This window comes from Macroventuria anomochaeta, assembly GCF_010093625.1.
Source record: "Macroventuria anomochaeta strain CBS 525.71 unplaced genomic scaffold BU25scaffold_3, whole genome shotgun sequence".
Classification (NCBI taxonomy): Eukaryota; Fungi; Ascomycota; class Dothideomycetes; order Pleosporales; family Didymellaceae; genus Macroventuria; species Macroventuria anomochaeta.
Genome location: NW_022985364.1, coordinates 1,314,476 through 1,326,335, shown reverse-complemented (window position 1 = coordinate 1,326,335; position 11,860 = coordinate 1,314,476). Strand labels below are relative to the sequence as shown.

Below are 11,860 nucleotides of genomic sequence, written 5' to 3'. Positions count from 1 at the left end.
ATTTTTGACTGCAACAGGTCGAAATAGAGCTTGTACTTGGTATACGAATCGGCGTTGTGGCGATTGCTGTCCATACCTGTTGAGTATTGAGAGATGAGATGGATCGAGTGGTTGTTGATGAAGTGGGTAACCCAGCTCTTGCTGACTGGCTCTGTGGCTATTGACGACGTGAAATTTGCTATCATTTCCCTTGTAGGAGGTAGACGGCGAGCTGTAAGCTCCTCTATATACTTGACAAGCTCGTCCTCCTGTTGTGGAGTGAGCTTTTGTTGTGCAATCGCCTTCTCTTCACGCAATCGCGTCTCGTGTCGATATTTTCGAGACAGGGTTGAGCGCACAACCTTATGTTTTTTAGCCAGCGCTGTCCACGGGATCTTATCACATGGTATCATAGAGTCTATCTCTTCAAAGGCAGATTTCATAGTCATTGTGGTGTTGAGTAATTGTACAGTGAAGTATGGGTACAAAAAGGTGGTTCGGCGCATTACGCGAATCCGCGCATTACGCGCACGGACACGGTAAGGATGCAATCGCTTGTCTAGTTCAGTGACAGAAGCAACGGCTACCAGCACGCGAATTCCTTCAGCCATGCTTTGCGCGTAAAGCGTCTCACTCTATTTCGCGAACTAATTGTGCATAACTCGTGCTCAATGGGGCTGGGCTGCCATGAGGATCTTTACTCGTTAGGTTTGGGAGGACTGCGGGTGGATTCACCGACTGCAGCACAGAACACCTGTCCAAGAATATTGACGACAACCATGCCTGGCGAGCTTCAAGCAGGACCATGAGCTTGATATATCGATATATCAAATGTGGGTGTATTGTATCGATACTTTCTTGAACTGGTATTGAGGCTAAGGGTATACAGACAAGATAAGAATCACGGCGCTGGTCGACACATGCACGACTAATTGCCATGAAAAGTATATATGCTGTCCAGTCTGAATGCAAGGCTGTGTATCCGGTATTGACTTCAAGTCCATTTCCCCGCTCTTCTTTCGTCGATCAATTTCGCTAGGGGGCCGATTCCTTCTCACGCGTATGCCCGAAACCGTCTAGATCGTCGAGCATCCTTGGACTGAACAAATTTCATTATAGTTAGTCCCAGTCGATGCTTGAGGAGCCGACTCCAATGCTACAGTCGCATGCTGATATGCGGACTCCCTAGCTGTATTCGGCATTATGGTACGGTTTTTCGTTTGTCCATGCTCGCATCAAATGCGTTTAATCAATCAATAAGCATTTACCAGTTCCTTGCGCATGACCCTATTAGCTTGCCTGCGAAGGTCCCGAAGCTTCCAGGTCTAATCGACCCGCTGTTCCCCAAGAGAAGCAGAGAGACACATTCAATAGAGGCCACAGAGCACTATAAGCACTCGAGTACCCTGGGCGTTTCAATTCGTTACGCTGTTACAATTCATTACTTGTACCAGATCGACATCATAACTATCTCGTTCAATCACTGAATAAACATGCAAAGGTTGCTTACGCTCCTGTGTTTCCTTTTTGCTTGGCTCGCAGGAGCCGGACACAGTGGAGACACAGTCCCAGAGTCTCTTCTCGCATGGGACAAATCATCAATTACCATTCGCGGCGAGCGTAATATGTTCCTCTCTGTAGAATTCCACCCATTCCGCTTGCCTTCACCGGGCCTATGGCTGGACATCTTCCAGAAGATCAAAGCCATGGGTTTTCTGGCGTGTCATTATATGTCATGTGGGCTTTGATCGAAGGCGAAAGCGGACATATCAAGAACAGTGGTGTTTACAACCTGGAAGGCTTTTTTGATGCAGCTAAGCGAGCAGGTATCTATCTCCTTGCACGACCGGGCCCATACATCAATTCGGAAGTGTCTGGAGGTGGCTTCCCGGGCTGGCTACAACGCAATAAAGGTGTTCTCAGGGCCACTGCCCCTGACTTTCGGGGAGTATTGCAAATTACATTCGGCACATTGGAAGAGTCATCGGCAAAGCAAAAATTGCGAAGGGCGGTCCGGTGATAATGGTTCAGCCAAAAAAATGAGTTCACTTTCTGCTTGGAGAGTGGCACAACATCTGTCGGTGCTTGCGTGGACAAGAGCTACATGCAATGGATCGAGAGAGAGTTTCGATTCGCTGAAATAACTGTTCCATTCATCAACAATGATGGTGTTCCTACAGGTAATTTTGTTCCTGGCTCTGGGCCGGGTGAAGTGGATATCTATGGCTTTGATTTTTATCCGTTTGGATGGGCTTCATTGAAATGTATGTTCCCTCTTGCACATATCTCACTATGGATAATCTGAGCTAGCTACTGATACTGTCAATCGAAATCTTGGGAGTATCCCGATATCGACTTACCTTACTTTAGTTCGCTCTATCTCGCTTCCTTCGAGCCCAATAGCAGCCGTTGAATTTCAAGGCGGTACGTCAGATGCATAATAAGACATTCTAAACTAACAAGATATCATGAAAGCGGATATTGATTGCTGCTGTTTAGGGGTGGAGTGGGTGTCGAGACCGCGGCTGCGTTAATCAATCACGAATTCGCGCGGGTATTCTACAAGATCAACTATGGCTTGCATACTGCGATAATGAACCTGTACATGGTATAGTTATCTACGTCGCAGATCTGGTATACCACTAAAGATCCGGCAGACTTACGGAGGCACAAACTGGGGCAACATCGGCCACCCGCTTGGTTATACGTCCTATGATATGGGTGCCGCAATAAGCGAGGATCGCCAATTAGTTCGCGAAAAGTACTCCGAGCTCAAACTCCAAGCGAACTACCTTCGCTCTTCGCCTGCGTACCTGACAGCCAGTCCTCAGGGGGATATGTAAATCTACACAAACACTACCAGCCTCATCACGGCGCCTCTCATTGGTCACAGGACTGGCTTCTATGTAATTCGGCATGACGACTACACGTCCTTCGACCAAACTCTCTATACCTGAAAAGTTAGTACAAGCATAGGAGATATCAGCGTCCCTCAGCTGGGTGGCTCGTTAACGTTGAACGGACGCGACGCGAAGATTCACGTTACTGATATGGATATTGGGGGGATCAACCTCATTTACTCCTCAATCGAGATCTTCACTTGGCAGCGGTCAGGCTCAAAAACAGTACTCATACTATACGGCGGCCTTGGAGAAACTCATGAATTCGCCGTCTCTTCAAAGCTGAGCGTTCCGAAGCTGGCTAGGAATAGTTTCGCCCAGCGAATGCAAAACAAGGGATCTCACGTGGTTCAATGGTATGTCCAGCGCAATCGTATGATTGTTAGCTTCGGCGACTGCCTTGACGTATACTTGTTATGGCGGAACGATGTGTACAACTACTGGGTATTGGACTTCCCTGCAACCGAGCCGTTGTCACTCTACACATCGCCCTCACGTCTGAACTCTTCCGACCCTGTTTCTTCGTCTGTTGTTGTCAAAGTTGATTACTTGATCTGCAGTGCGTCTATATCAGGTCACAAGCTCAGTCTCATTGGCGATGTCAATAGCACTACCGATATCGAGGTAATCTCGGTACCACCGGGATGCTGTGAGTCTGTGTCTTCCAACGACGACGATCTTGAAGTCAGTAAAGTGGGCGGACGACTCCAAGGAACCGTCTCTATTTGTCGCGTTGGATTGTACGCATGTGCGGGAATATTGAAGGTTTGAACTGAGGTTGTATTGGGTGAAGCTACGGACAGTACGTATAGGTGAGTAGCTGTAAACAACGCTAGCGTAACGTGGCAGTCACTCCAGGCAGGTGAGGTTCGACAGGCAGGAGCACCCTGAACCGTGACAACATCACTATCTAAAAGACATCGATGATGGCCACATGTTCGGAGCTTCAGTTATCATCGCTCGAGGCGGCAAAATCGGATTACGAAAGACCTACGGCACAGTAACCGCGAGCGGTCGATCCCATGCGAAGGATGATCTTTACCTCACCATGCCTTTGAGCAAGTCTTCCACTGCTGCACTTGTTCTGAGGGCGATTGACTATGGGGTCTCACTCTCAACACGAAAGTTTCTGACATCCTGCCGGACTTTGGAGTGGCTAGGAAACGAGAAATCACTGTTCGACAATGCCTCACACACACAGCAGGCATGTATCCTGAATTCAGCCCGCCCGGTTTGGCAACAATTGATATTGGAGACTTGGAAACTTACGTCAGAAACGTCTCAGCAATGCCTGTCTCTTATATTCCGGGAGAGTGATCTTGTTACTGCTCTGCGTCCACTTTCGCAGTGCGGGGGCAGCTGCTAGTTGCAACAGATACGAAAGAGCAATCTTTCTCGCAGATTGCAAGGGAAGAGTTGTTTCAGCCTGCTGGTACGAAAGAAACAGTCTACAGATTGAATTCGAATGATCCACGAAGAGTCCCAGGTGCGTACACTCAAAAGCAAACAACGACAACGACTCCAAGAGTACTACATATGTTGAATGTTGGTCCTGTGAATCGAGCAGAAGTTCCTGTTGGCTCTGCACGGTCGGTAGTCGATGACGTCTTCCGGTTCGCAGAAATCCTGCGACAACGTGGTGACAATGGGGAATACAGACTGCTGTCCAAATCTATGTTTGATTACAGCTTTCAAAATCATACTGGCGAGCTGAACAGTGACGCCTGGACGGCAGAGACCAGTTCAAACAGCCTCTTGAATCTCCCGGCCAACTTCACTTTACTTGGAGGCTATACAAGAGGAGCAGGTCATCATCTTACTGTTGGAGCGACAGCTTCGCCTGGATCGTTCTACGCCATCGGTGGAGGTTCAATTATGTGGTTCGTTGATCCTGCCCGAGACCTATCGATTGTGTTTGTAAGTGTGGGTCGCATCGAAGGGTTAGCGCATCAGCTGCGCTTTCTAAGATTGTTGACTTAGCGCTAGCTGCATGTAACTAAGTCAATAGTAGTGAGATAAGTTACTATGTGTTCCACTATTGAGTGCGGAATGTTCAGAGGTGTACAACAAACTTATTGTGTGCTCTAGAAGTGTGTGTGTCGTGTCACAGGACAGGCTTGGGCAGAGAGATATGTGCACGTAATCGGTGTATTTACTACGAACAGCAGATAGTACAGAAACCACATCTCATCAACAGTTGGATTGTTTTGCCTCAACTGTCAGGCCGTGTTGGATGTGAAGGACGATAGTTGGAAAGGCCCTGAGCAGTATCTGCCCGTTTTGTCGGCAGCTGTCAAGGTGGCGCGAGTTAATGGTTGCGCAGCAAGGTTTGGAGTTGTCGAGCCCGTTTGGTGAGGACAAGTTCGATAGGACAGCGCATGCGAGAGCGACAGCAGCAGCAGCCCGCCCGGACGCCGGCGCAAAGGATGTTTACAGTTCGTGCAGGAGATGATGGACAGGTTCATGGTGTGCGGCAGTTATAGCCCGGTGCAGTGGATGTTGGATCTTGGATTTGCGGATGTACGGGTTGAAGGTTCATTACAACACAACGTCACAAGGCCGGGCTGAGTGGAACGGGCGAAGCAAGTTGTTGTATGAGGGTTTGCAGATGATATAGAAGCTGCGTGCCTTGTCTGACTACTTCACAAAGCATTTCTGGCACCGTTGATCTGACACAGAGCCTGGTCTTGTATCCAGCGTCATGTTCGCGTCCAACACCCGTATCAGCACTACATTGTGAATAGGTGAAGTTTGAGTTGGCGAGTAGAGGGAGGTCTGGCGCCATATACTACACGTGATTCTATCTCACGACCAGGTAGTCTCAAGATCGCTAAGAAGTGACGACGGATTGCTACTTACTGAATTGAGAGTAACGTGAGACGTTACGAAAAGCGGAAAGAAAACTCGAAGCTCCGCAAACATGAGGCCTGTGCGTCATTCCATAACTAATAACATGAGACGGTGCGTCTCCAGCACTCTGTCGCAGTTCACCGTTTTGACTTCCGGACGGTGTGGACAAGAAAGACCTAGAGTATGTGGACAGAGGTAAGAGAATGGCGTGGAGATCCATCCAAACGAGGTTGGAGATCCTTGGTACTTTTTACAGCTGGTAATGCGTCAAATTAAGCCATGATAATATGTTGTAATTTGTCCGGGATCCTGAGGCTGTCCCGTAGACGATTCTTGATTTCTGGGAAGGCACCACGGTTTTACAAAGGGTGCGGACAATCACGCGTTCGCTAGCTCTGAACTTTGAGCAGATTGATAGTAGAACCTGTTTTGTCGTGATTGGACATTAGCAATTCGAACATGGCTGCATTGGTTCATGATACACACAGCAGGAGCCGTTACAAACTCTGGAGTTACTACAATCCAACTTGTAGCCACATTGAACGTAGCGCGGACGACAAATAGACCAGTCATTCTCAGTTCTCTCCGCCCCGCTAATTCAAGGCCGTTGCCATCCTTGTCGTACATGCATTCGAGGTTGTTTTCACTGTGGTGGCGGCAGCCATCCTGCCGGGGGCATTTACTGCGACCGGTGCCCTCTTTGGTGCCAGCGCAATGGCACCATCGAAAGACTTTTTCACGTTCGCGCGTGTGCGCAGGCATTGAGAGCGGAGTATCATTGCTTGCAGCTGTCCTGTGCCCTGAAAGGGTTGTAATCGCTGTACTTGTAGGTTGTCGCAACAAAGTCGTCGTAAGGTTTCGATTCAGGGCGGTTTGGCCGAGCCAATATCACTAAGTCGGAAAATGGTATTCCAGTACTGTACCGTCACCTCGGTCGAGCTCGTTGGACGGTTGCTGATTTTTCTGGTGTGGTGCACGCGTCCTGACGGCGGCAGGCTTCCAACGTTTGCGCGACTGGTGCGTTACGGGGATCGGTGTGTGCAACGTGTTCTCGAAGTCTGCTTTCTGCTCTGCGTCCTCAACATCTGTTTCAGCTCGCATGCGCTTGAGATTGGGTGTGTCCAGGAAGAGTGGAGTGTTGTCCAGCGAGTACGTGGTCGGGAACTGCGGGTATTGGGAGTCCCGATTTGCCGAGCCGGAGCTGCTGGTTTGTGGTGCAGAGGGGGGAGGTTGGGGTTTTTTTGGTGAAGGACTCTGAGCGCCGGCTCCTGCATCGCCGTCTTGGCCGGATGATGCTGTTTGAGATGCTGCGTCCGCTGGCTCGACTCGGAACTTCCACTTTTTGTCTCCCTCTTCGTACAGATCCTGAAGGTCAAGCAGCCGCCTTCTTATGTGCCTTACCGCTGAGTAATGCTCCGGCTCTGGACTAGCTGCCAGGGTCGCAATGAGCAGCCTTTTCGCATGCCACAGTGCTGCACCGGGGTCACCATGCCACGCAAATTCGGATGCTGAACCAACTTGACCCTTGACCTTGTAATCCGCCAGTGGGTAGGCCACGTAGAGCGGGCCCGCATCGAATTCGCCCAGCCTCTGCTTGCAATGTCTTGTATAATCGCTCGCTGTGATGAGTGGACGAGCTAGGGGCACCAGCGATTCCTTCAATTCGTGCTGCCAGTTGCTTTCCGTGTCGAAGAAAAAGTCGAGGTATTTGGGAGCGATAACGAGCAGTGGGGCTGAGGCATCGTATGCACCGTGGTCGGCTGCGCAGAGGTAGATGGCGTTGTCGTAGTCGCCAAGGGTCTCTAGGCTGACCAGACCGCGATTGCGGTAGGACTGAAATTCGGCAATGGCGGCTTTGTCGAAGACGTGGGCGACGTGGAGGAGATATTGAACGCCGCAGCCACAACAGTCGTTGTAGGGCTGCAGCAGATTCGGTCTATGCGAGGCGCCAAAATTACTCAAGTCGCTCTTGCGGGAGACCTTCGAGGGCGATGAGGCTTCGGAGGCGGCGTCGGCGTCGGCGTCATCTCTGCGCCGCCTCTTACTATAAGACGAGGCAGTTGAAGGCGCTGTAGGCGTTGGAAAGTAGTGCTCGAACTGCAGCTGGGGTAGTGAGGCAATGAATGGCGCGCCAATGTGGGCCCCGTGGGTGAGCTGGTAAGTGAGGGTATGGCATCTGGTGACGAGGCAGGCAGCGACCTGGTAGGGCGCAAAGATTCAGAAAGAGCGCCGTTTGAATCGAACGGCGGGCGCGACATGTCTCGAGGTGAGCCGAGATGATTGTCGACGCGGACATTACGGATCGACTAGCCCCGCTTGATCGACATGGTTTGGAGTTTCCCCGGTTGGCTAGCGCACCAAACCCTACCACGTCAAAACACAGTGACCAGTTGCCACACTTCATAGATAAGTGGCGAGGAGATTTGCAATAACACCAGGTACAGATGGGGATTAGTCACCGTATCACGTGGACCGCTGCCACATCACGCTTTAGTAAAGTCGTTCCACGACCCACAAAAATAACAACAAATGTCTACACTGAGGGTTGCCTGAGTATCAACGATCTTAATAGCCATAATGCGTCGTACTGTTCGAGTTTTGCACTCTGAAACGGTGGCGCCTTCCACTCCTCTTAATACGGCTGTTGTTGGTCACCCAGTTGTCACAGATCTGACCGTACGCATCTTCCCTCCCACGGTTTCCCTTTCCACCTGCGAACTGGACCCGCGAATATGGCGCCGCATAGAGAAGGAACTCTATCTACGTACATCTCAGCAGAGTGCATGGCTGTATGTAGCACTAGTGAGTGAGGAAGAGCTTGCAGCTGAGGACCTGTTGGTTATGGATATCAGAGTCGGCGAGTTGCCTCCCAACCCTAGCTCCGGTGGTTCATGGGAGAGTCGACCTGGCGGAATCTGGGTGCTTAGAAGCAAGTTCTCTGGCAAGATTGATCAGGCTGTGACAGAGGTGGATGTTCTCTTTGGTAAAGATGCTGTTGACCCACGACCACAATGGACTCTCATGCAATCGTCACTCCAACTCAACGCTCAGTCAGAGGTCCCGGTTGCAAGACTAAGCGTACTCCACGGCAGAGCCAAGCCCAGACCGAATGCTCGAGCGGCTCTGAGAGTCGACCAGGATGGCAGATTCAAGATCGTGCAGATTTCTGACACACACATGACCACTGGTGTTGGAGTCTGCAAAGATGCCATTGATGCACATGGGAATTTTCGGCCAGAACTCGAGGCTGACACACTTACGGTAAACTTCATTGGAAAGATCTTGGATGTTGAGAAACCAAACCTTGTGATTCTCACTGGAGACCAGTTGCACCACGACATCCCCGACAGCCAATCTGCCCTCTTCAAGGTGGTTGCTCCTATGATCGAGCGTTCAATTCCATTTGCAGCCGTCTTTGGCAATCATGATAGTGAGGGCATCCACGCATTATCACGTGAGTTATTTCTTCCATATAATATCCACACAGACATAAGCGACCGACAACAAACTTAGATTTATCATAGTCTCACAAACGGTGTAGACTGCTTTGCTCCGCAAGACATTTATGCAATGCTAATAAGCTGTACATTCTTACTGACTAGATTACAGGCACAGCACAGATGTCAATACTTCAGTATCTGCCTTTTAGCCTCTCCGAGCCAGGCCCAGAGCAGGTTGACGGTGTAGGCAACTTCTACGTCCAGGTCCTTGCCCCCGCCCCATCACAGTTCCCCGTATCGACTTTATATTTCCTGGATTCGCACGGTCAAATACCGAGCAAGATCTACAAATCTGACTATGATTTCATCAAGCAAAACCAAATTGACTGGTTCGTAAACACTTCCCAAACGCAACGAAGCGCGCGTGAGCACGACAATAACGATAACCGCTTTCATCTGTCTCTTGCTTTCCTGCATATCCCTCTACCCGAGTTCAAAGAAGATAGCCATCTTAGTATACGAAGCGGCCGCCGGAGGGAGCCGACTGAGGGGCCCAGTTTCAATTCCCATTTCTACGATGCTTTGGTTCAAGAAGGCATAGCAGCATTAGGTTGCGGGCACGATCACGTGAATGATTTTTGCGCTCTGTTGCGACAACAAGTGCAGCAGGGTGGCGGAAAACCCCTTCATACTGGCCCTTGGCTATGCTATGGAGGTGCCAGTGGATTCGGGGGATATTGTTCGTACGGCAGAAATCGGTTTCACCGAGGAACGCGGGTTTGGGAAATCAGTACGAGTACTGGGAGCTTGGAGACTTGGAAGCGGGTCGAATATGCCATGAACAGAGTCGATGAGCTGGTCCTTGTGGAAAATGGAACGGTGGTTGATACACCTGGAGAAGAGGTGAAGACAGAAGCTGTATAGTGAGTTGAAGCGAACATCGCTGTATGATGCAGCCAAAAAGAACGAAAAAAAAATATAGCACTAGTGAGGATTCAAGTAGTAGAAGAAGTGATTGTTGGATGAATCAAAACTGAGATGCCCTTGAAGTACTTGTGCCAAGGCTCAGCGTTTCTAACAGTCAGTACTATTGTACGGTTGTGTTACGATCAAAGGGCAACCCGCAACAACACTGAACAAACAGGACTACGCAACAATACGAGAAGAGCCGAGGAACTGTAGTATCGATCGACCCAAGCAGTGAGGCCGCATCGGCGATACTCAGTATGATCATCACTCTCAGTTGAGCAACTCAAGCAACTTGATCGACCCAAGCAGTGAGGCCGCGTCGGCGATACTTGGCACGAGCAGTATACTTGGTACGAGCAGTATACTTGGTACGAGCAGTATACTCAGTACGATCAGTATACTCGGCACAATCATTATACTTGGTACGAGCAGTTGTTGAGGTCGTGTCTTAAGCAAAGCTCGTAGGCACTAGTCGGGTTGGTTCTCACGGATAAGTGTAGCGTGAAGGAACAAGGGGTTGATCACTTAAGCGAAGCTCGGAGTGATCAGGGGTAGACGTCTAGTCGAAGACCGTTGTCGGGCCTAGAGCTCACCATTAGAGTGAGCCGTGATACCTTTTGGCTTGCGTGGCTCAGTGGGCCGGACCTGAGTCTTGACAATCGCTTCAGGCATTAGAGTGAGCCGATTGTCAAGACTCAGGTCTCACCTCTCAATTCAATTTACTTCAGCAACTCTTTCTTCAACTCACTCCTCACTGATCCTTTGTGGTATCCCCACACTTGATCCCTTCTTTATTATTTATTCTTTCCACCACTTGTGGTGTTCCCATACTTGGTCTCTTCCACACCCCTATCTTCAACAAGCCTGAACCTTCCCTCCACTAATCCATCCATCTCAGAGAGCAGTTGGTATCCCCAGCTGGCCCCCTCTCACAGCACTGCGTGCTCTTGAGCGCACAGAAACTGAGGAACACAAGGCTCAAGAACAGTGCAAGAAGGAAGTTTGCAGTTCCAAAAAAAAAAAGCTGTACAATTGCCCCAATCAGGCAAGCAAATGGCTTCACAACAACAGGAATAGAAAAAGACAAAGAAACATGGTGGTACAGCTGCTTGTAGTCATGCAGCTGCCCTGGAGCCACTTCCTCATCCCCCACCTAAAAAAGACCTTGCACAGCCGCAATTGTACTCCGCTGTTGAGATATGTATGAGAGAATATTGTTTCCAATAACTCTCGTGATAATACTACGATGTGTGGCTCTACAGCCTCATTTTTGTGTGGATTGTGAAAGTGGTTGGGGTGCGCAACACGCGAACGGGCCCGCTGGCTCGTGCCTGGCGCGTGCAGCTGCGCCTCACTGAGGTGAACGGGCCTGGCTGCGTGGCCTGGTATCTACCGCAGATGGCGGAAAAATGCTACTTGTCCAACAGAAAACAGACATGTCACTGCAGCCTAGCAATTCAAGTCCGAGCTACGCAAGGCACACAAGGAGGTGTAAAACAATTATCGACAACTTCTCACTGGCGTGCTTCTGCTATCCTAGGGCGCGGCAGATGTACGCCACTTACTGCCACTACCCCGTCCAATTGAAGATCCCAACCGGTGAGTAATTGAGCCAGCCTCGTGAAGCACATTGACTGAGAATGCTCACCGCTCGTGCCACTTTTGTTGTCAATGTTGGACATCCTGTCCTGGGCTTACCAAGTTCAACCCTATTTCATAAGC

The 11,860-nt window shown here is 49.9% G+C and overlaps 4 protein-coding genes across 4 annotated transcripts; 3 read left to right on the top strand and 1 right to left on the bottom strand.

The window, feature by feature from the left end:
- Positions 1-117: 117 nt before the first annotated feature.
- BU25DRAFT_428231 (glycoside hydrolase family 35 protein) lies at positions 118-2,822 on the top strand (the record flags this gene model as incomplete). The annotated part of the gene is made up of 7 exons (XM_033708495.1): positions 118-199; positions 1,552-1,701; positions 1,734-1,990; positions 2,024-2,243; positions 2,350-2,407; positions 2,479-2,587; positions 2,637-2,822. The coding sequence occupies 7 exons, from the start codon at positions 118-120 to the stop codon at positions 2,820-2,822; spliced, it is 1,062 nt and encodes a 353-aa protein (XP_033566546.1).
- An 803-nt stretch (positions 2,823-3,625) lies between these two features.
- BU25DRAFT_428230 (beta-lactamase/transpeptidase-like protein) lies at positions 3,626-4,859 on the top strand (the record flags this gene model as incomplete). Its single annotated transcript, XM_033708494.1, has 5 exons — positions 3,626-3,644; positions 3,797-4,004; positions 4,040-4,172; positions 4,239-4,369; positions 4,568-4,859. The coding sequence occupies 5 exons, from the start codon at positions 3,626-3,628 to the stop codon at positions 4,857-4,859; spliced, it is 783 nt and encodes a 260-aa protein (XP_033566545.1).
- A 1,761-nt stretch (positions 4,860-6,620) lies between these two features.
- Positions 6,621-8,305, bottom strand: BU25DRAFT_418052 (uncharacterized protein; the record flags this gene model as incomplete). The annotated part of the gene is made up of 2 exons (XM_033707850.1): positions 6,621-7,798; positions 8,245-8,305. The coding sequence occupies 2 exons, from the start codon at positions 8,303-8,305 to the stop codon at positions 6,621-6,623; spliced, it is 1,239 nt and encodes a 412-aa protein (XP_033566544.1).
- On the top strand, positions 8,256-10,178 carry BU25DRAFT_445420 (Metallo-dependent phosphatase). Its single transcript, XM_033709436.1, has 2 exons — positions 8,256-9,183; positions 9,339-10,178. The coding sequence occupies exons 1-2, from the start codon at positions 8,307-8,309 to the stop codon at positions 10,091-10,093; spliced, it is 1,632 nt and encodes a 543-aa protein (XP_033566543.1). The 5' UTR covers positions 8,256-8,306; the 3' UTR covers positions 10,094-10,178.
- The last annotated feature ends 1,682 nt before the right edge of the window (positions 10,179-11,860 follow it).